This window comes from Micropterus salmoides, unplaced genomic scaffold, assembly GCF_014851395.1.
Source record: "Micropterus salmoides isolate LMB-PRFRI ecotype aquatic unplaced genomic scaffold, ASM1485139v1 Ms_hic_scaffold_22, whole genome shotgun sequence".
Lineage (NCBI taxonomy): Eukaryota > Metazoa > Chordata > Actinopteri > Centrarchiformes > Centrarchidae > Micropterus > Micropterus salmoides.
The window spans coordinates 13,393,851-13,414,252 of NW_024041373.1; the positions used below are offsets into that span (position 1 = coordinate 13,393,851).

Below are 20,402 nucleotides of genomic sequence, written 5' to 3' on the forward strand. Positions count from 1 at the left end.
CAACATCTGAGCCTCTTCTTACAGATGTTGGTCGGCAACAGGTCTTCTCTTGAGTGATCTTTCACCACCCTGACAACGAGTTTTCTGGATGTAATTATGTTGTGTTTTTGTGCTAAACCGCAAAATGTTCAAAATTCATACAGATTGTTCATAAACGGAAGAAACATAAATAAAAGTTGTTTTCCTGCGCAAAATGCGTGTCACTTTACTTAAAGCAAACAATGACGTGTTATAAGGTCTTATAATTAGTTCATATGGTATTATGTCCACCTGTAATATATTATACAGGGATAGATATTTTAACACTTTACTTAAAGCAAACAAAGACATGCTATATAACATTAAACATTAATATAAGCTATTATTCCATTTTATATCACTAATTCTTAATTGTGACTAAAGTGTATTTATAACAAGGCAGAGTCGGTGGTTATAATGTGTTATGGAACATGGTCGGAGATTCTTGCCGCACATTAATATAAACTGGTATTACTATTAGTTATAAAACATTAAATCAAAAGGTCATATTAAATTATGAACTTTGCTATAGCGCCTAATGCATTAAGTGATTATAACAACTGTTACAATGTCTTATGAACGCATTATATCGTGTTATAAATATATGCATAAGTCATTATAGCAATGACCTTCATAGAAAGTGTTACCGAATATTTTATAAATATGTACAATTTTATGTCACAATAAAATTTGAAGAAATGGCTGCTTCCTGACAGTGTTTGCATGGGCCCTGTCCATCAATGATAACATTTTAAAGACATAATGCTTTTTTTTTAATATTGCCAATCTGCCATTAAGCCAAAATTGTTTGATATAATAAAATATATTATTAGAATTTGGGGCTCCAATAGAGATCACAAGTAGCTATAATGCAGTAGCTTTTACATGTTGACGGTGTTTTACTGTGTTTTTATTGTCTAAAACTTTATTCATAGATTACCAATTATTTTCTTGATTTGTCAATTCATTGTTCAGTCTATGAAATGTCAGAAAATAGTGAAGAATGTAACAAATCACAGTTTTCCCGGGGCCCAGGTTCATGTCTTGTTTTGTTAATCCAACACTTCATTCACAATAATACAGAAAAAAGCAGCAAATTCTCGTATTTGAGAAGCTGAGATTTTTTTGGCATTATGGTTGAACAGCTTTTGAAACAATTAATTGGCTATCAAAATAATAAAATAATGTTCAGTCGACTGACTAATTGAATAATCGATTTATCTTTTCAGCCTTACTTTGTATACAGGCATTTGGGTGATGTCTACAAAGAATTAGTTTTCTAGGACTGTTTCTTGTTAGAAGCACAGTGTCGTCCTGTCACAGGAGAGCCAAACATGTTACTAAAGTGTATAAAGTATAAATACAAACTAAGTGTCCTTTCCCTCGCTCTCAACCAGTTCCATGATAAAATTGACCCGATGCTGGAATCCCTGGAACGGATCGCTGAACGCCTGCGCCAGCCTCCGTCCATCTCAGTGGAGGTGGACAAGATCAAGGAGCAGATTACTGAAAATAAGGCCGTCTCTGTGGATTTGGAGAAACTGCAGCCCTCTTATGAGACACTGAGGCAGCGAGGCGAAGAGATGATCGCACGATCGGAAGGAGCAGACAAGGACATATCTGCCAAAGGTATGAGAAATCATTCCATCTTTGTCTTATGTTTTCCTTAGTTTTGTTAAGAAACACATGCTGATAATTGTAGTCTTCTGTTTGTAATCTACATTTAATGGTGGTAATTGATTTACTGTACATTTGTTAGTAATGCTCACTTGACTTTTTAACCCCACCACAAGCTGTACAAGACAAGCTGGACCATATGGTGTTCCTCTGGAGCGACATCCAGGCCTTACTGGAGGAGCGGGAGGCGAAGCTGCTGGATGTGATGGACCTGGCAGACAAGTTCTGGTGCGATCACTGCGCTCTCATCGTCACCATCAAAGACAGCCAGGACCTGCTGAGAGAGCTGGAGGAGCCCGGAGTTGATCCTTCAGTCGTCAAACAGCAGCAGGAGTTTGTGGAGGTCAGAGAGAAGATTGAACTATTAAATCAACCAACGGGTAATTAAGAGTGATGGTAACATTTATATCTTTTACAAAACTGCTTTTTATTCCTGCAGGGATTTAAGGAGGAGATTGATGGACTGCAGGAAGAGCTTGATGTGGTTCAAAACCAGGGAGCAGAGCTTATGACTGCCTGCGGGGAACCTGATAAACCTGTGATAAAGAAGAGCATTGATGAGGTAATAGATAGAACAGTCAAAATCATCTTTTCACAGACATTCTTTCTTCTTCACTTGCTGATATATTGGCATGTGTGCGGCTTGTGCTGAAGTACTCGTGTCCTTTTTTCCAGGTGAATTTGGCGTGGGAAAATCTCAATAAGACTTGGAAGGAGAGAGTGGAGAGACTGGAAGAGGCCATGCAGGCTGCTGTGCAGTTTCAGGATGGCTTGCAGGTACTTTTATCCCAGTTTCATTGTATTTGAAAGGAATCATCTGAACACAGTGGCAAGTTATTGTGAAGTGTAACACAGTAAGATGTTTTCATGTAAAATGTCTGGGCTTTTTGTTTACTTGAAGTGAAGTTCTTCCTAAACTTAATCCTAATGTTACTCACACCACAGATCTTTTAATTACTTTTTTTTCCATTTGTCTTTATTGTATAACTAATAATAGAACATACTTAATATGCAAACGTTTGAAAGTTAAACACGCATGGTGGATCAGCCAGTTTTTAAGATGAAACCACAGATTACAGCTCTTTTTTATTGAACTTGATTGAAGTGATACGACATTTTATGAGACCCGTTAATTTTGAAACAATAAACACCAACCACAGGGCTTCATTATATTTGGCACAAACTTTGACTCGTGTTTACAAAGTTCCTGTAAGATCTTTTTATGGCAGGGAAGGAAGTATCTTCTACACGGCTGCTTTCATTTTTATTAACTTTAAGGATCACACTGACACAATGCAGAACATAGTATTAAAGTCCAGGGCTTGTTTTTAATGTTTACCTAAATTGTCATCCATACAGATTTACAACAGCCCGGCTGTAAGATTTCGTGCGTAACATGACACTGAATGTGAAACAAGACTCCCTGCACACTAAGCTTTGTTTTCTCTCAGTAACAATGGTTTTCAACTTGTAACTTGCAGGGTATGTTTGACTGGGTGGATATTCTGGAGAGCAAACTGGATTCAATGTCACCTGTAGGCACAGACCTGGAAACTGTCAAGCAGCAGATTGTAGAGCTCAAGGTACAGTCTTGCATTTGTGTTTGAATAGAAAACAGCAGAATATTTGTATATGCTGAAAACAGGATAAGTCACTTTTGCACTGGTTTATTAATGTACCTTTTTGTCTGTACTGCAGTATTTACTGTTATAGAAGCTTTGTCATATACCAGCTGTGTTTATATTGAATGCTTGATTCATAACCTGCGCCACTTGGCCTGTTTTGCACAGGTACAAAAGCTGTACAAGAATAGCCTCATAAAGCAGTCACATCGTGTTTGATGTACAATAAGACAAATCTTCTGCTGAAAAGGCATTGCTGGAAGAGTCAGCTGTATTGTCCATAAAGCTTTGTACTTCTGTTGACTGATTGGGTGTACCACCGTGTGTGCTGGTGTTTCAGGAGTTCAAAGTAGAGGCGTACCAGCTGCAGATTGAGATGGAGCGCCTGAACCACCAGGCGGGCCTCCTGCTGAAGAAGGTGACGGAGGAGGCTGATTGCTGCGCCATCAAGGAGCCAATGTCCGAGCTCAAGATGCTCTGGGACAACCTGGATGAGAAGATCATCAGCCGACAGGTGAGGAAGGGGAATGTGCAGGGAAAGCTTCATCCCAAAATGAAAAGTTATGTAATAAAATCAAATATCACGATTTGAAAATGCTGATCAAAAGAAATATTGGTTAATGGATACTTTAAATACAGTATGACTGGCTCTCTATGAATCATATTTGTAATTAACCTCCACAGATCCTTATGGGCTAGAAAACAGACTCAACAATGTATCAAACAGGCCGTGGAATGTGTTGTGTTGTTTGCATGTCAAGTGCTTTCACTCGCTGTAATATCTAATGGTTTATCTGTCATTAATCCAGCACAAACTGGAGGGAGGCCTCCTGGCACTGGGCCAGTTCCAGCACGCACTGGACGAGCTGCTGGCCTGGATGAGCCACACTGAGGAGCTGCTCAACGAGCAGAGGAAGGCCGGAGGAGACCCCAAAGCCATCGAGATAGAGCTCGCCAAGCATCATGTACGCCAAAAGTTTCCCTGCGCAAAGTTGCAGTAGTCAAATCTAATGTGACCACGGGATTAGGAGCATTAGTAGCAGAGTAAAATTGTGCTGCCGACCATACTTTGCATTTCATTTAATCTCAGTAGATTCCAGAGTGTACCTTTGCGCATGCAGATTTAGTTTTGTCCTTTGTGCGTCAGATCCATCCACCCAACGATGTACCATTCCTGGCTTCTTTTGTCTCTACAGGTCCTCCAAAATGATGTGTTGGCTCATAAGGCGACAGTTGAGACGGTCAATAAGGCCGGTAGTGACCTGGTGGAGTCCAGCGCTGGTGAGGAAGCTTCTAGTCTGAAGAGCAAATTGGAGAACCTGAACCAGCGGTGGAAAGCCATACTGGAGCAGACGGCGCAGAGGAAGCAACAACTGGAGGGAGCTCTGCTTCAGGTATAAAAATGATTTTCATCACAACATAATAGGCCTAGGGCTTATTAGTTTTTATCTGTTGTTTAATAAGCTCTGATTGATTCTCCCTAGAGAGCAAGTATGTTATGTCAAAGTTGTGAATTGTTTTCGGAGGAGTGATTTAATTCATTACATTTCAGGCTTTTTAATTTCTACTGCTGATGACCTATTTTGGTAGCAAAATTAATCCAAGGAATTAATAACTCCGACATGCTCATCTCTGAGCCATAGGTTGCTAACAATGAGTGTGTGTGTGACACCTTTTGTCCTGACTCAGGTTGTATTGTGTTGTAGGCCCAAGGTTTCCATGGTGAGATAGAAGATATGCAGCAATGGCTGAAAGACACAGAACGTCAGCTGTTGGCATCAAAGGCTGTGGGAGGCTTACCAGACACGGCCCGGGAGCAGCTTAACGCCCATCTGGTATGTGTTTAACAATATGAAAGGCCGCATACAGATGGCAGGCTTGTAAGGAGACGACTATGTCTTTTCTGTGTTTTACCTCAAGTGTGAAAATTAAATGACACTGCAAAATACACTACTCACACCCCCGCTGTAGAAGATGACAAAAAGCCTGTAAAGTGTTTCAAATTGATTCAGCCATGTCAGACTATAATGAATCTAGGAATGTTTCCCTTCTTTGTTTTCCCTTTCTCTAGCTCAGGACACTTTCACAACAAACTCTCCCGAAAGAAGCATCACTAGTGACATTTTATGGAACCACAAACAGAGGGGATTCCTTGAAAGAAATTCCTTCAATCACATTAGTAACATTATGCTGTTTAAATGTTTTGTGGGAACACGCCTCTGAGAGTCTCAGCAGTGCTCATTATGCTTATGCTTTTACCATTTGTGGACTAGATTTGGATTAACATATAACTTAAGTGCACCGACATCATCACATGCATTTCAGACACTGCGGACTCTCATCCAAGACTAAAGCAGAGCTGTAATTTGCTTGTCTGTTTGACGAAAGCATCACCCTCCCCGTGCCATTGTGTCTGTTTTCTTGCAGGAGTTGTGTTCTGCCTTGGAGGTGAAGGAGGAGCTGTACCAGGAGCTGCTGAACAAGGGTCACCAGCTGCTCACCATGACACCCGAGGGTCCGGACAGCAACACAGAGCAGGACCTCGCCAACCTGAAGGACAAATGGGAAGCGGTGCAGGGGAAGGTCGCTGAAAGAAAGGTATGGAGTTAAGGTTGCAGTGAGGATGGTTAGACCTCCACCGCTCTTAGCTTAATGATTCACAACTTCAGCTTTAGGTCCCAGTGAGAGATCGCTGACATACACTTGTAAGCCTCTAATCCTGGTGCCGATAATGAATGGTGTACGGACAGATTGTTGGAAAGGATACTCAGGATGTGGTTACACTGCAGGCGAGTTGCTGCCTGAGTCAGAGTGGCACAACAGTGTTGCCATAGTGAACAGTTAACAAATGAATAAATTAAATAATAGAGCTAAACTAATATTTGAGCCACAATAAAGACTCATCGGCCGCTGTGTTTTATCTTTTTCTTCCTTTAAAACAACATTTTCTCACTTTTGTGGCTTCAATAAATAAGCATTTACATGGCAACTGTCCCATACCATTCTCACTCCAGATATGGAGCTCCACAATGTGGCTGCTGGAGAGTTTGCTGTAACATTTTGCTTTTGCTTCCTATTTACTTTGGTCCTGTTCCCAGGAATTCAAAGCCTGGTAAATCTTAGAGCAGCACAGAGTTGCAGCTGCTGGCTGAACTCCCTACAGCAACGTGACACTTCTCTAGTCTAAGGTCCTCTTTTTTCAAAGCAAGGAAATAGTATTAAACTGCAGTTCCATATTCAGCAAGACTCTCAACACGACCCCACAGTAAATGAGAGAAACACATTGTAACTCTCACCAGGTTTGTAATGTCATTAACACAGCATTTACGGTCACGTGATGAGCCTGTGCCAGTGGCCTCGGCTGTAACAAATGGTTGTTTTCCAGCGATGGAGTCACTGAGGATGTCTCTTAATTTTTTTTCTTTCAATTAAACGCTCATCATTCCCTATCCGCTACACTGCCAGCCTCTCCAGAGACGTTAACTTCCTCTGTTTTTATAGAGGTCAATGTCTGGCACAAATGGAGTGTAATTGTCTTTTTCCGCCCCCTGTTTATCTGGTGTTGTAGCAACCGAGCAGTTTGTTCATTGTGTAGTGTGATACAGGTTATAATGAAGACAACAGGGTTATTTCCATCCCTGGACCCTAATGGCGTGTTGTGTCTACAGGTGAAACTAGAAGAGGCCTTGACACTGGCCACGGATTTCCACAACTCCCTGCAGGACTTCATCAACTGGTTGACCCAAGCGGAGCAGACGCTGAACATGGTTTCCTCTGCCTCCCTCATACTGGAGACCATCATGTTTCAGATTGACGAGCATAAGGTAATGCTTGTCCAGAGAGAAGGGTTATGCAACCTCTCCAGCTGCTATGATAATGTTTAATTACTTTAGCCAGTAAAACAATTATAAATATCTGAATCATATAGAAAATGGCAGTTATGGCAATAGTATGTTTACTACGTCACGATTCAGCATTGCCTTGACTTAACAACTCCGTCTGTTGGATCATTCATGAATGACATGACCTACACTGTCAATTGAAGAGTCTGTCCTCCCTGACCTAAAGCTCTCTCCTCTCTGCCATGCTGTGCTTTATTTGTGCAGGTGTTTGTGACGGAGGTGAACTCACACAGGGACCACATCATTGAACTGGACAAGACAGGAACACACTTGAAGTACTTCAGCCAGAAACAGGATGTGGTCCTGATCAAGAACCTGCTGCTCAGCGTGCAAGGCCGCTGGGAGAAGCTGGTGCAGCGGTCTGTTGAGCGAGGTCGCCTGCTGGACGACGCCAGGAAGAGGGCGAAACAGGTTCTGTTCTGTGCATATTTATACTGTGTTTCAAATAGGCATTGTTTCACTGCTGTTAGGACTTTTTTATTATCATTGGAAAGCTCTGGAAATAGTATATGAAGCCTGTTTCATATTCTGTGTGCAGCTTTTTTATAGCATTTTCATTAGAGTGGGTCCTTTTCTGTTCCTTGGGCCTGAAAACCTAATCATCATTTAAACATTTCACAGGACTCAGCAATAAATCAAGTGAAATCATACCTTTTCAAACTACTACACTGTGTTTATTTCTTTATCTTTCATTAGTTCCACGAAACTTGGAATAAACTGATGGAGTGGTTGGACGAATCTGAGAAGACTCTGGACTCAGAAGTGGAAATTGCCAATGATCCGGGCAAAATCAAGATGCAGCTGGCGCAGCACAAGGTGAATGAGCATCGTCTTATCACGGTTTACCGGGAAAAGAATGAAAGTAGAAATAACCAGGGACCTTTTGACAGCATCGACAGCAGAGGTTCATTCATTAACAGAAACAACGTGTGCATCCAAACCATTTGTTTTACGGGAAAACTGTTTGAAGCCTGTTTAACAAAGATGTGCAACACTGTAGAAAGCTACCTTTCAAAAACAAACTTTTTTTCCTTGAATTCTTTCAATGTTTTGCAGACTGAAAGCTGTTTAATGCACCATGTTTAATGTGTAATGTATGAGAGTTGGACAATTTCTGCAGTGAAAGCTATTTATGGGAATTACAGTATCTACAGAATGCAGTAGTTGCGTGTTTGCTTGCATTGCAGACTGCCCAGTCCCTTATTGTTGTCTTTGCAGTGTTATGTGGTAATGTACTAATGCTATCATAATCCTGGGATTGACCAAATATAGTAGGGATGGCCTTGCTTTTGGATACTTTTAATCTCTGTGGAACAGTGGCTCTTGAGTTTTGACCCCTTTTTTTGCAGTGTCTTCTTAATCACAAAGCACACACACACAGATTAGGATATTATCTGACAAGCCAAGAGTAGCAGGAAGAAAATCCTCTGAGAAGGTTCACTGTAACACTGCGCATCTGATGAGAGAGAATTACATCCACTAAACTTGACTCTCATCAGCTTGTTCATTTTCGAAATGCAGTAACATGACTTTATTGGTTGGACGATGGACTCTTTTCTGACAATATTTCTCATTGACAGGAGTTCCAAAAGGCTCTGGGCAGCAAACACTCAGTATATGACACCACGTCTCGAACAGGGCGGGCCCTGAAAGACAAGACCTCCCTTCAGGATGATAACCAGAAGCTGGACGACATGCTGAGTGAACTGAGGGATAAATGGGACACTGTTTGTGGCAAGTCAATAGAAAGGTGAGGATACATCTTCCCACATCTGTTGCTGTATTTTTACCCATCAGCCACTAGTGTAATGATGTAATGATATGTGCCCTCCTGCAGACAAAACAAACTCGAGGAGGCCCTGCTGTTCTCCGGCCAGTTTACAGACGCTCTCCAGGCTCTCATTGACTGGCTGTACAGAGTGGAACCTCAGATGGCTGAGGACCAGCCTGTACATGGAGACATAGACTTGGTTCTCAACCTCATAGACACCCACAAGGTAGAAAACAACACCTAAAGGTCAGGGAATGTACCACTGCTGGTTGAACGCTGGTCTTTAAAGAAGTCTTTAGTGGTAGCATTGAAACCCAACTTCAAAAAGAAGCATAAAAGTTTTCACTGATGCATTTACACCGCCCTTTGCTTTCATCAGTGATTGTTTCTTATCACAATAGGAGACAATGAACACTTGAACCACACAAGGGTTGGACTATAAAAGGGGCAGCACTGTAGTACCTTTCTATTGATTGTCCCTGTTCTTTGGAGCTTTCTGTCGAGCAGGCTGTGAAAAACTGATGCTGTTATGTTTGCATAACAGTTTCCCATAGTACTTGAAATTATAGATAGCAGAAATATGCCTGAATTGCACAAATCATTGTAACTTAGATAATTACCTAATCTTACACATGTGAGACACCGTGACTCACACTAACGTTTTTTGAAGGATTTTGACTCTTTGCATGTGTCCTTCGCTGATTGGTCACTGCAGGTTTTCCAGAAGGAGCTGGGAAAAAGGACAGTGAGCGTTCAGGCCCTCAAACGTTCAGCCAGGGAGCTGATTGAGAGCAGCCACGATGACTCGTCCTGGGTCAAAGCCCAGATGCAGGAGCTGAGCACTCGCTGGGAGACGGTGTGCAACCTCTCGGTGTCCAAACAAGCCCGGCTGGAGCAGGCCCTGTGTCAGGTACCGTAGAACCCCTGCAAGCATTAGATAGAGGGTAAAACTAACTCTGTGAGCCTGTCTGACTCTTTGTCCCCTGGTTGCAGGCTGAGGAGTTTCACTCCACTGTTCATATCCTGCTGGAGTGGCTGGCTGAGGCAGAGCAGAGTTTGCGTTTTCATGGCAGCCTGCCTGATGATGAGGAGGCTCTGCAGGCGCTTATCGAACAACATAAGGCAAGCATTGCAAATATAATTGTTTTTTTAAATCTTTAAACTTTAAGTTTAAGTTTAGTTTTTAAAGTTGTTAAACAAAATAAATACATGAAACGCTGGCGAGTCTTTTGCTTGAGTAAACAGCTGAGACTCTGGGATTCTGTGATTACACCATGCCTGGGTGCAATGTCATCTTCCATGCCAAAAGTGCAGTGTTCTCTTTTTCTTAACAATGATTTCATCTTATGAAATAGCTCTGCCTTGCTCCAATATTAAAACAACTTCATGAGCAATGCTTTGTTTTTTTATGTTTGCTGAAAACAATCCAATTCTAGCTAAAACTCTTTTCCATTCGCTGTTATTTAGGAGTTCATGAAGAAACTGGAGGAAAAGCGAGTGGCACTAAATAAAGCAACCAATATGGGGGAGGCTATTCTGACCATCTGCCATCCAGACTCTATCACAACCATCAAACACTGGAACACCATAATTAAAGCCCGGTTTGAAGAGGTCAGTTCACAGCTGCATGCCTGAATATATGCCTTTTCTGCTCTCCTCTTTCATATCCACAGATATGACAGAACATAATTTGGATTTTTTGGTGGTGTGGATAGTTGCCCTATGTTGCTTTAGCATATCATTTCCTGTGCCTCATCACACAAAAGGAATTGCTCTGTCTCTCTATAGTATGAGTGATGTGGGAATGTTACTGTTACAGGTGCAGGCTTGGGCCAGGCAGCACCAGCAGCGACTGGCCACGGCCCTCACTGAGCTGTTAGCCACTCAGGAGCTGCTGGAGAATCTGCTGACTTGGCTACAGTGGGCTGAGACCAACCTCAACGATAAAGACAAGGAACCGCTGCCGCAGGAGATCGAGGAGGTCAAAGGCCTCATAGCAGATCACCAGGTAAAACAAAACTGCATATAGAAATGATTCTACCATAGTGTTTAAGTCATGTACGGTTTGATATTTGCTTTAAATCAAAACTGTACCATTTCTGCTCTTTGTCAAAACTGTACTGGTAGTATGTTTTGATCACAGTAGTCAGCTGTCAGTGTCCATGTACCAACCTGGAAGCATGCTTGTTGTTTTTCCCTGCAGGCATTCATGGAGGAAATGACCAGGAAGCAACCAGATGTTGACAAAATCACCAAGACACACAAAAGGAAGGCTGCTGTGGAGCCCCAAATCCAGTCCCAGATCCCTGTGCTTGGCAAAGGAAGAGCTGGAAGTATGTACCCCTCAGATGCCCCCTAATAGATAGTGACCTGAGCCACCTGGCCCGGTGTTGAGTCACTGCTTGGTGACACGACATCCTCATCTTGTCCATTTTCAGCACCTGGAATGATGTCATTGCTAATCTATTCCTGTTGCTGACTCGGTGAGAACACAGTCACTGTGAAGGTTTTTTGTCTTTCACTTACAGGAAAACGCTCTCCCACACAAACGATGTATGCGTCAGCTACACAGGCGCCCATTGAAACCAAGAACCCCAGGGTTAACCTGCTGGTCACCAAGTGGCAGCATGTGTGGCTTCTGGCTTTGGACAGAAGGAGGAAACTCAATGATGCCATGGACAGACTGGAGGAGGTAATCAAGCACTCAGGTTTAACACAAACCTGCTCCTAGTGTTATTGCAAATACTATTTTTCTCTGCAAATATGGGTTTTTTCTTGTTGTTCATATCACCCTTTATTTTTTCTGTGCAGTTGAAGGAATTTGCCAACTTTGACTTTGATGTGTGGCGGAAGCGCTACATGCGCTGGATGAACCATAAAAAGTCTCGCGTCATGGACTTCTTCCGCCGCATTGACAAAGATCAAGATGGCAAGGTGACCCGGCAGGAATTTATAGAGGGTATTCTCTCCTCCAGTAAGTGTCACACATACAAACACACAACTGAACAGCATGTACCCCAGCCAGCAAAATGCTCATTTTGTAACTCTTAATGGCTCTTCAATAGAATTCCCTACCAGTCGTCTGGAGATGAGCGCCGTTGCAGACATATTTGACCGAGACGGGGACGGCTACATTGACTACTATGAGTTTGTGGCAGCTCTTCATCCCAACAAGGACGCTTACAAACCACTAACAGATGCTGACAAAATTGAAGATGAGGTGATACAAACTCTCTTGCCCAGAATTCCTAGTTCTAGAGACGGGTTTAGGGAATTGTGGTGCAATAAAAATGTTCTTCTCTGTTTGTAGGTTACACGTCAAGTAGCAAAATGCAAATGTCCAAAACGATTCCAAGTGGAGCAAATTGGTGCCAACAAATACCGGGTAAGCAGATTTTAATCTGTCACATTTAAGTATGTCTCAACAAATACAAGTAAGGCCATGATTGTGAAATGTTTTACATATTAGTAGCTGAATTTCATGGAAAAACCCAGAGGAAGGTAATAAGCATTGAAAGTGCTACAAAAAGTGTCAATACATGCTAAAGACTCTAACTTTTCTATATTTTTATTGTTCTTCACATTACCAGTTTTACCTTGGAAACCAGGTACATATGAAAGCCCTCTTCTGTTTTTACCCTTCTGTTCTGTGTCTTATCAAACCTTATGTCCTTTTTCATCTGCCATGTTTGCTTTCCAAATAACACTCTGCCCAAATTCCTGGCTGATGTTTCCAGACTGAAACTCAGAAGTAGAAATAAAAATGTGTGGCCATCTGATTTAATCCCTAAGGAACACTGGCCTAAAATGTGTTTTCAGTCCAATGATTTATGGTAGCTGAATGTGATCCAAACATAAAATCTTATTATTAAAAGGCCCTACATTTAAAGTTTTATGTGGTTATCGCATTTTTCAGAGTATTCTTTTGTTTAGTTTTAAAAAAAGACAATCCAGGTGAAAATGAGTGTAGTAAATGTTTATACGTCTGCTTTTGAGTTTCAGAAAATCTAATGTTAAAGTGCCAATACCATTCCAGCCCATATTTCTTATTGGTCCACGGGCATAAATTCATCTGCTGGGCAGTTTGGAAAATAATGCTTTCTGTGTGCTTGCCTTTGGCGCTTCAGTATCATGGGAATGAATTTACCTCAACATTGGCTGACATACTTTTGTGTAACTGACATTGTTTATTAATTTGTTTTCATAGCTGGGCAACCTTGATGATTTTAATGAATACTTTGCTTTTTATTTTACCTACTGAGTTAATATATTTGCATGTTGATGCTGATATGGGTTCATATGCCACATATGCTTTTTGAGGCTTGTTGGAATAAGATGAATTATGGGAAGTGTTGGTAAGAGGGGATAGGGGCTTTAGTGGTGCTTTATGAAGTAGTTTGCATTGATGTATCACACAACAATGAATTTAAATAATTCTTTTGACAGTTTGGTCTGGTTCACTGCTTACATGACTCCTTAATCGGCGATGAGACAATAGCAAACAGGGAAAATCAAAATCTTACCTACCCCCACCTACACGTTGCAGTTTTGGAAAGCTGTATTCTGGTAAATGGTTATTCTTAAGATGTGTCTTGTGCCTCTTTTTTCCTCCAGATCATCATCACCTTTAATGTATTTTATCACTAGAATCACCAGTGTTATTAATTAAAATCATTCTGATAATCATGCAAGTGCAGGATTTTTAGCAGTTGAAGAGATATCATAAGATAATAGGCACTTAGCGGAGGGTCATCAGTGTTTGGTCATGTCTGCGTGTCACACTGTGGTGGATTAGACAGAACTGATTTGAACCATTCCTCATGTTGTTCACTGTGTCATTGGAGCTAGCTGCATTGGATCTGCATCAGTGTCAACGCATCCTGACTATCTGACTCGTAGTTGTAGAACGACAAAGTGCTGGATTGCAGGAGATTGCGTGTTTGTCCGCTTGATTATGATGTGAAATTGTTTTTGGCAGAAAGCATGCGGCCGTGATTGTTGTGTGTGCATTGTGTTTTTGTGCCAATGCTCATGGTCATATCCAACTGGCTGACTTCTGTCTCTTATCACCTCATAAATCTTGAGCCATTCACATCCACAACATGCTCAGTGTTCCTGTGTTTGGCATGTGTGGTTTGGCCAGATGAAGGCAAATTATTATTCACTAGTGACTCCTGGTGGTGTAATAATGCGCCTTCAGTTTATGTGTTTTTTCCCAGGCTCAACCTACAGTAGTGGCAGCAAACTGGGGCCAGATACTGTCGGCATAGAGTCAGACATTACAAATAAAGATATGTCCACAGATAATACTGATATATCCTCAAATGTAAGTCGCTTTGGATAAAAGCGTCTGCCAAATGAGTAAATGTAAATGTAAAATGTAAATATATATCAGTCAGGTTTGTTTAATTGTTGTATATTCTGTGCAACTTTACAATACAATACAGGAGTTCAATTTAATTTACTATTAACTGTAACACATAGTAATACAAGGCCTGACTGATACTATAGTTTTAGGGCTGATTCTGCAATTTTTTAATAAATCTAATTCTGTGATAGTGAAATATAAGCCAGTCCACTAAACTTAGCAAAACATGATGAAGGCAAAGCTTCTAAGTTACCCTATTGTGTATATGCCAATATACAATATCTGCAATAAGCCAATAATAGCTTAAAATTTTAAACAGTGAATGACGAGGTACCAGGAAATGTTAGGTATGAGAATTAAAGCAGTCAATTTAGCATGAGCTCATTTATGCTTAATGCATTTAGGAATAATACATTTGAATCACACACCCTAGCACACAGTAATATGAGAAAACCAGTTGGATTGACCTTTGTGTAACTTGTGTCTTTGAGAATAAATGTTTTTGTGTCACAATTCTGTTTGTGTAAAGCTGTGCAACATAGAAAGGAAATCAGTCCTGAAGTGGACACACGTCATCTTTGATGGCTGTTTAAAATGGCCATGGTATGTTTTGACTTATATTATAAAGTACATTAAATATACTTCCATCCATCAATCTTCATCTGCTTATCCGGGGTCGGGTCGCAGGCATTAAATACTTATTTATATTAAAATATTAAATTAACTGGAATAAAATTTGATTCTCCAGACCAGTCTGGTTTCCAGTGTTGCACAGCTTCTAGCCGGCAGTGAGTGAGTGCTTATACGCAGGTCAGTGTTTTCACACATCCCCTCTGTTTTCCTCCCCCTGCTGCAGTTTGGAGACTCTCAGCAGCTTCGTCTGGTACGGATTTTACGCAGCACTGTGATGGTGCGGGTGGGAGGAGGCTGGATGGCTCTGGATGAGTTCCTGGTGAAGAACGACCCCTGTCGAGGTGAGTTCAAAAGTTCACCACAAGAAGTCACAATGCGGGTCTGATAGATTAAATGCAGAAAAACCTGTCTAGAAGGACTGAATTAATATTACAGGGTCAACATTTCCACCGCTGTGCACTACCGCTATAGGTACGCTAGACAAAGATTATTATTATTATTACATGAGTGTTTTAGATACAGAGAAAATATTGTCTGTGAACAATGGGTGGTAAATGATGATTTGAAATCAATACATCTTCTTTAGGCTGAGTATTACATACTTATATGGTATATTACTTAAAATAAAGTCAGCTAATCTGTTTCTCAGTCTTTTCACCAAAATGTCATGGTAAATGCTATTAGTATTTCATTACTTGATATAATAATTCAGAATAACGGACTATAAAGGGATTAATATTTCCTCAGTTCCAGATCCATCAAAGGCTTTGGAGAGTTTAAGAGTCTAATCCTCAGTTTGAATATAAGTGGAAGTAACCACTGTGACTGTCTTATCTTTTCTTTTTCTGTCTGACGATATTTTGGAATCATGTCAATGGTTATTTACTTTCTTCTTAAAGTCTGTTCTCGCTATCTTATCTTGTGCCCACGTCTAGTGCAAAAGCTTTATGTACTCCGCTTCTCTCTGCTATCCTCTGTATTAATTATGAAATTTCTGTTTTTCCTGCTAAACCTTCCTCCTGCTGAACATGATATCATTTCTTCTAGTTCATCACCATGGGAGCAAAATGTTGCGCTCGGAATCAAACTCTTCAATTACTCAGTCTCCTATAGGTTGGCAAATCTCACACATTCTCACCTTGCTCCATGAACCCACCAGTGGTATGTGTGTCTGCACATCCGAGTGTGCGCTGCTTGTATTGTTTCCTGGTGTGTACTACTGTAGCTGTGTGTAAGCGCTCACCGTGAATGGCATCCTCGTAAACCAGCCCCGCTCACAATCAACTGTCATTCATGCATGCAGTTGTTGTGTGTGAGTCACGTCGCCTGCTGTCACTTTCTCTAAGGCGCTGTTTTGGGGCTTGATGCACCACATTAGCTCCTTTTTTTCTCTCTCTCTCTCAGCATGTAACAAGCGGTTCTGAGCCAAGCATCTCTTGCAGTTTGCAGGTTTGCTTGACAGTCCAATAAACGAAAACTCTATGAAAGCTTCAAGAGATGCTTAGGCCACTATATTATTACCTGTAAATATAAAACTGTCTAACCGTCACTGGGGAAGGTGATGTAGTTACCTCTATATAACACACACAACGAAACTGAAACAGAATTTACTGTGCCGGGTTCTTTGGTTGACAGTGTGGCTTAGTGATTAAAACTATAACTGCTATACTGTAAGCCAGTTTGTTTTTAACACTACTGCTGCAAGGTTTGTTTGGGTTATTCTGTAGTTTGTGTTTCCTTGGTTTTGTAGTTCTCCTGATTTGGGCCGTTTTGGTGTGGGAGTGTTAAGGTGCAGATATTTTTTTCACCATTTGTTTAGCAGCCCAAGCAAACAATGTGTTGCTAGTTGAGAAACAAAAAGTTTATTCCACTACTGTTGCAGCAGTAATTGGACTTTTGGGACTTTAGTTGGACAAGTATGGATGAGATGTGAAACTGCATGAGTCAACTTTTATTTGAATCCTTTGTAAATCACATCCCATCATGGAAACACTTTATTTTACACGTCTGTATTTCCTAATAATTTCCCAATAACTTATTTAGAAGTTTCCTTAAAACAACTATGTAACGTGGTGCTAATTATAGGGAAACTAGTGTTCTATTGTTGCATTTCCATTGCAAAGACTTTTAGTTGCCAAAATGAAATTGTGTGAAATTTCTAATTTCTAGTTTCTAATAATGAATTAGTAATAAATAAATACATATTGGCCTGGCTTTAAATAGAGCAGCTCTTTCTAAGAAATTGTTATTCTACCTAGATAGTTAGCACCAAATCACATAGTTATTTCTAGGTATTTATTTGGAAATCAGGGCCTTGTGGAAAATAAAGTGTGAACTCACTTCATCATCAACATAAAAATGCTAATTACATTATCACAGTTGTATTTATGCAATATGACTCATTTGGAGTGTCATTTCTTAGCTAAAGGCAGGACCAACGTGGAGCTGCGAGAGAAGTTCATCCTCCCAGAGGGAACCACTCAGGTGATGGCAAGCTTCCGCTACAGAGGCCGGCCATCATCCAGAGGAGCTTCTCCCAACAGATCCACCTCCAGTCAGAGCTGTGCAGTCCCGTCGAACCCAGCAGCGACCAGTACACTCAAGGTGAGAGGCTCCACCCTGCTGTGAGAGTTAGCTGTTGTCTTCCGTCACACTGTAGACTGATCATTCCCCACCATGATTTTCCTCTCGTTTAACTGCCTAAGTTCATGTAGTTTACATTGTTTGATTACTTTCTTGTTTAATTTTTTTGTGTTTCTTCCATGTAGTGTTTCTTGTAGTTTTTGATTTGTGAATCCATGTTTGTGTTTTTTGATTTGCCATTGTTCCCCAGACTCCCCAACACATAACCCGCAATTATGATAAGCCCTGGCTTACAAACAGCAAACCCTCCACTCCTCTTAAATCATCAGACTCCTTTGGGAGCCAAGGTTCATCCTCAGAGGTATAGTCATATACAGCATATGATGTGGAACGCTTCAGATTTATGACCCAAGTGAAATCTATAAAATATATATATCTATATCTATCTATCTATCTATCTATCTATCTATCTATCTATCTATAATTGCTAGTTTATATTTCTGATTGAGGTGATTTCCTTTTTCATGACAGATCTGGAAGATGTTGGTTTTATGTGTGATTTCAGTTGGGTCTTTACACTTGAACTTATTTGATTACTAATGGGCTGAGTATTTAATTCTTGCCTAACAAAAATGTCTGTCTTTAGATGTAATCTATGCATGTACTTTTTAACTACAGGTTTACCATATAATTTGAATACTAACTGCTTCTATAAGAGATTCACCAGTAAACATTTTGAAATGATTTTTCATAATGTTTAAAACTAACTCAACAACATTTATTGTGTTTTCTGGTACAACTTGTTATGTACTTCAATTGGTAAGGGCCAAACATTTCTAAAACACTGTCTTTATACTGTGCAGTTAACTGTCATTGATCGACAAATGAAAGTAATCGAAGTTCTGTCTTTTGTAGGGTACACCAGTTCAAGGCAGCAAGTTACGTCTTCCTGGGTACTTGTCAGGTAAAGGATTTCAGTCTGGTGAGGAGGGAACCTTGATCAGCGCTGCTGTACTGAAAGCTCGAACACAAACAATAGGTGGTGAGTAGACAGCAACTTCAGTAACTATTTATTATATTTTGATGTTTTCGGCCGACTTGCAGCTCCTTAAATGTGTGTGAGTCAAAGAGAATTCAAGGAATGAAAACAATTTTGCTGCTGTTGAAGAACAAACACCCTTTTTATATGTTTAGACAAAAAAGCATGTTGAGATTGCAATATCCTTTTCAGGGTTGAATTGTAGTCCGTAGAAAATGATACATGAAGCATGTGAGATGTCACCCAGAGGTTTTACTGCTACCTGCATGGGCCTCATGCCAGCAGTAAATAATCACTGGTAAAAGATCAACATTAAAACTCTATCAGAAGTACAACACAGTATTTAATCTAGTAAACATATACACAAAGCCCACAGTATGTAAAATGAACAGTTAGCTCATTAGTAAATCAACAGTTAGCTAATTAAAATGTTATACCAGCAACACATTAACCTCAGACAGCTAGCATTATTTTAATGGCTAGCTTGTTAGAACTAAACTGGTGGCAAAAATATAATAAATAATATTTATTTGTCATAGCAACTGCTATGGAAGTAACGGTTGCTACTGGCACAAGAATGGCACAGCTGAAACCAACTGCCAGTGGCAAAACACTGATACCTCTACTGTTAAGGCTCACATTATTGTCCTTGATTTTATCTTTCTAGAGTCGAGAAAAAACTCCAGCCGACCTGGAAGTAAAGCCGGGAGCAGAGGGAGCAGTCGCAGAGGGAGCGACGCCTCCGACTTTGACATCTCAGACATCCAGTCTGTGTGCTCAGATGTGTCCGAGACAGTTGGTGACTCGACCCGGGCAACGTCGCGCTCTGCGTCCCGTCAGCACGGAGGAAAACCCTCCAAGATCCCCACTCCTCAGAGAAAAACCACTCCTACAAGCAAACTGGCCAAGGGATCCAAGCGATAGTCAGTGGCCTTGAAAACAAACAACCCAGGAGCTAGTTGCACCCTAAACACCGGACACTGGAGATATCTAACTTAAAAGACTGCAAATGTGTTGAGTGTTATTTAAATTGTTGCAAAGATGTAAAATATTCTGTTGAGAGGCAATATGGTTTAATATTATGTGAGAATGGAATGTTAATGGCCTTGTGTATTTGTTTTTAATGTATTTTATTTTTTTTGTGAAAAATGTCAAATTGTTTTTATTGTATTTTATTTTATTGATGCGCAACCTGTAGAGGTTTGACGAACACTAGAAAACCCTGGGATTGACTATGTTGTACGGTTAACTAACATTTCTAAACACACTAATGAAGGGCAACACGTGGAATAGCGAGAGTTACTGAATGTACTGTAATTTATGTATGCTGATGTTTGGAGTAGATGGTGCATTATGGTACCATTTGAGGCACTGCAATTATCTATTTAAGTGCTATGATATACTGCCAACATGCATTTAAAGGGCAATGCAATATACTACAATAAACCCCAGTAAGCACTGCAGAAACCTTTAAAAAACACTATTTAAGGCTAGTAGCAGAAACCTCGTAATCATGAAGCTTTTAAGTCCTGTTTGTTTGTGAGCAGCTGAAGCCCCTTTGTTTGACCACTTCCCAGCAGTGTGAGCATTGACCTTGAAGAAGTGCCACTCCATGTAGACATTCTCTTGTGCATCTATGTCAATGTATGGTTAATTTCGGTAGAGCTGAAATTGTTACTGTAACATTACTTTGTAATAAACCTGCTTGCAGAAAACCACCAGAGACGGGTGTGGACCACAGAATCTTTCTCTGCTTTGCTTGTTTTATCTTATTAGCCATGCTAGCAGC

At 40.6% G+C, this 20,402-nt stretch overlaps 1 protein-coding gene across 14 annotated transcripts in view; it reads left to right on the plus strand.

Annotated features, from left to right (window-relative positions):
* Window positions 1-20,334, plus strand: part of dst (dystonin) — a 108,787-nt gene extending 88,453 nt beyond the window's left edge. For 10 of the 14 annotated variants that reach the window (XM_038737064.1, XM_038737067.1, XM_038737070.1 and 7 more), the window contains 31 exons: window positions 1,416-1,647; window positions 1,812-2,038; window positions 2,135-2,257; window positions 2,371-2,472; window positions 3,177-3,278; window positions 3,658-3,831; window positions 4,127-4,282; window positions 4,514-4,711; window positions 5,024-5,152; window positions 5,745-5,915; window positions 6,986-7,141; window positions 7,424-7,630; window positions 7,916-8,035; window positions 8,800-8,969; window positions 9,057-9,216; window positions 9,706-9,900; window positions 9,984-10,112; window positions 10,458-10,601; window positions 10,810-10,998; window positions 11,194-11,323; window positions 11,519-11,682; window positions 11,802-11,964; window positions 12,056-12,210; window positions 12,301-12,375; window positions 12,581-12,598; window positions 15,215-15,332; window positions 16,039-16,152; window positions 17,414-17,595; window positions 17,825-17,935; window positions 18,490-18,616; window positions 19,281-20,334. In XM_038737064.1, the coding sequence (XP_038592992.1) occupies window positions 1,416-1,647; window positions 1,812-2,038; window positions 2,135-2,257; window positions 2,371-2,472; window positions 3,177-3,278; window positions 3,658-3,831; window positions 4,127-4,282; window positions 4,514-4,711; window positions 5,024-5,152; window positions 5,745-5,915; window positions 6,986-7,141; window positions 7,424-7,630; window positions 7,916-8,035; window positions 8,800-8,969; window positions 9,057-9,216; window positions 9,706-9,900; window positions 9,984-10,112; window positions 10,458-10,601; window positions 10,810-10,998; window positions 11,194-11,323; window positions 11,519-11,682; window positions 11,802-11,964; window positions 12,056-12,210; window positions 12,301-12,375; window positions 12,581-12,598; window positions 15,215-15,332; window positions 16,039-16,152; window positions 17,414-17,595; window positions 17,825-17,935; window positions 18,490-18,616; window positions 19,281-19,537 (4,698 nt within the window). In that variant the 3' untranslated portion in view covers window positions 19,538-20,334. The remainder of the gene's footprint in view (window positions 1-1,415; window positions 1,648-1,811; window positions 2,039-2,134; window positions 2,258-2,370; window positions 2,473-3,176; window positions 3,279-3,657; window positions 3,832-4,126; window positions 4,283-4,513; window positions 4,712-5,023; window positions 5,153-5,744; window positions 5,916-6,985; window positions 7,142-7,423; window positions 7,631-7,915; window positions 8,036-8,799; window positions 8,970-9,056; window positions 9,217-9,705; window positions 9,901-9,983; window positions 10,113-10,457; window positions 10,602-10,809; window positions 10,999-11,193; window positions 11,324-11,518; window positions 11,683-11,801; window positions 11,965-12,055; window positions 12,211-12,300; window positions 12,376-12,580; window positions 12,599-15,214; window positions 15,333-16,038; window positions 16,153-17,413; window positions 17,596-17,824; window positions 17,936-18,489; window positions 18,617-19,280) is intronic. The other 4 variants (XM_038737065.1, XM_038737072.1, XM_038737078.1 and 1 more) reach the window with 3 other exon arrangements.
* Window positions 20,335-20,402: the final 68 nt, after the last annotated feature.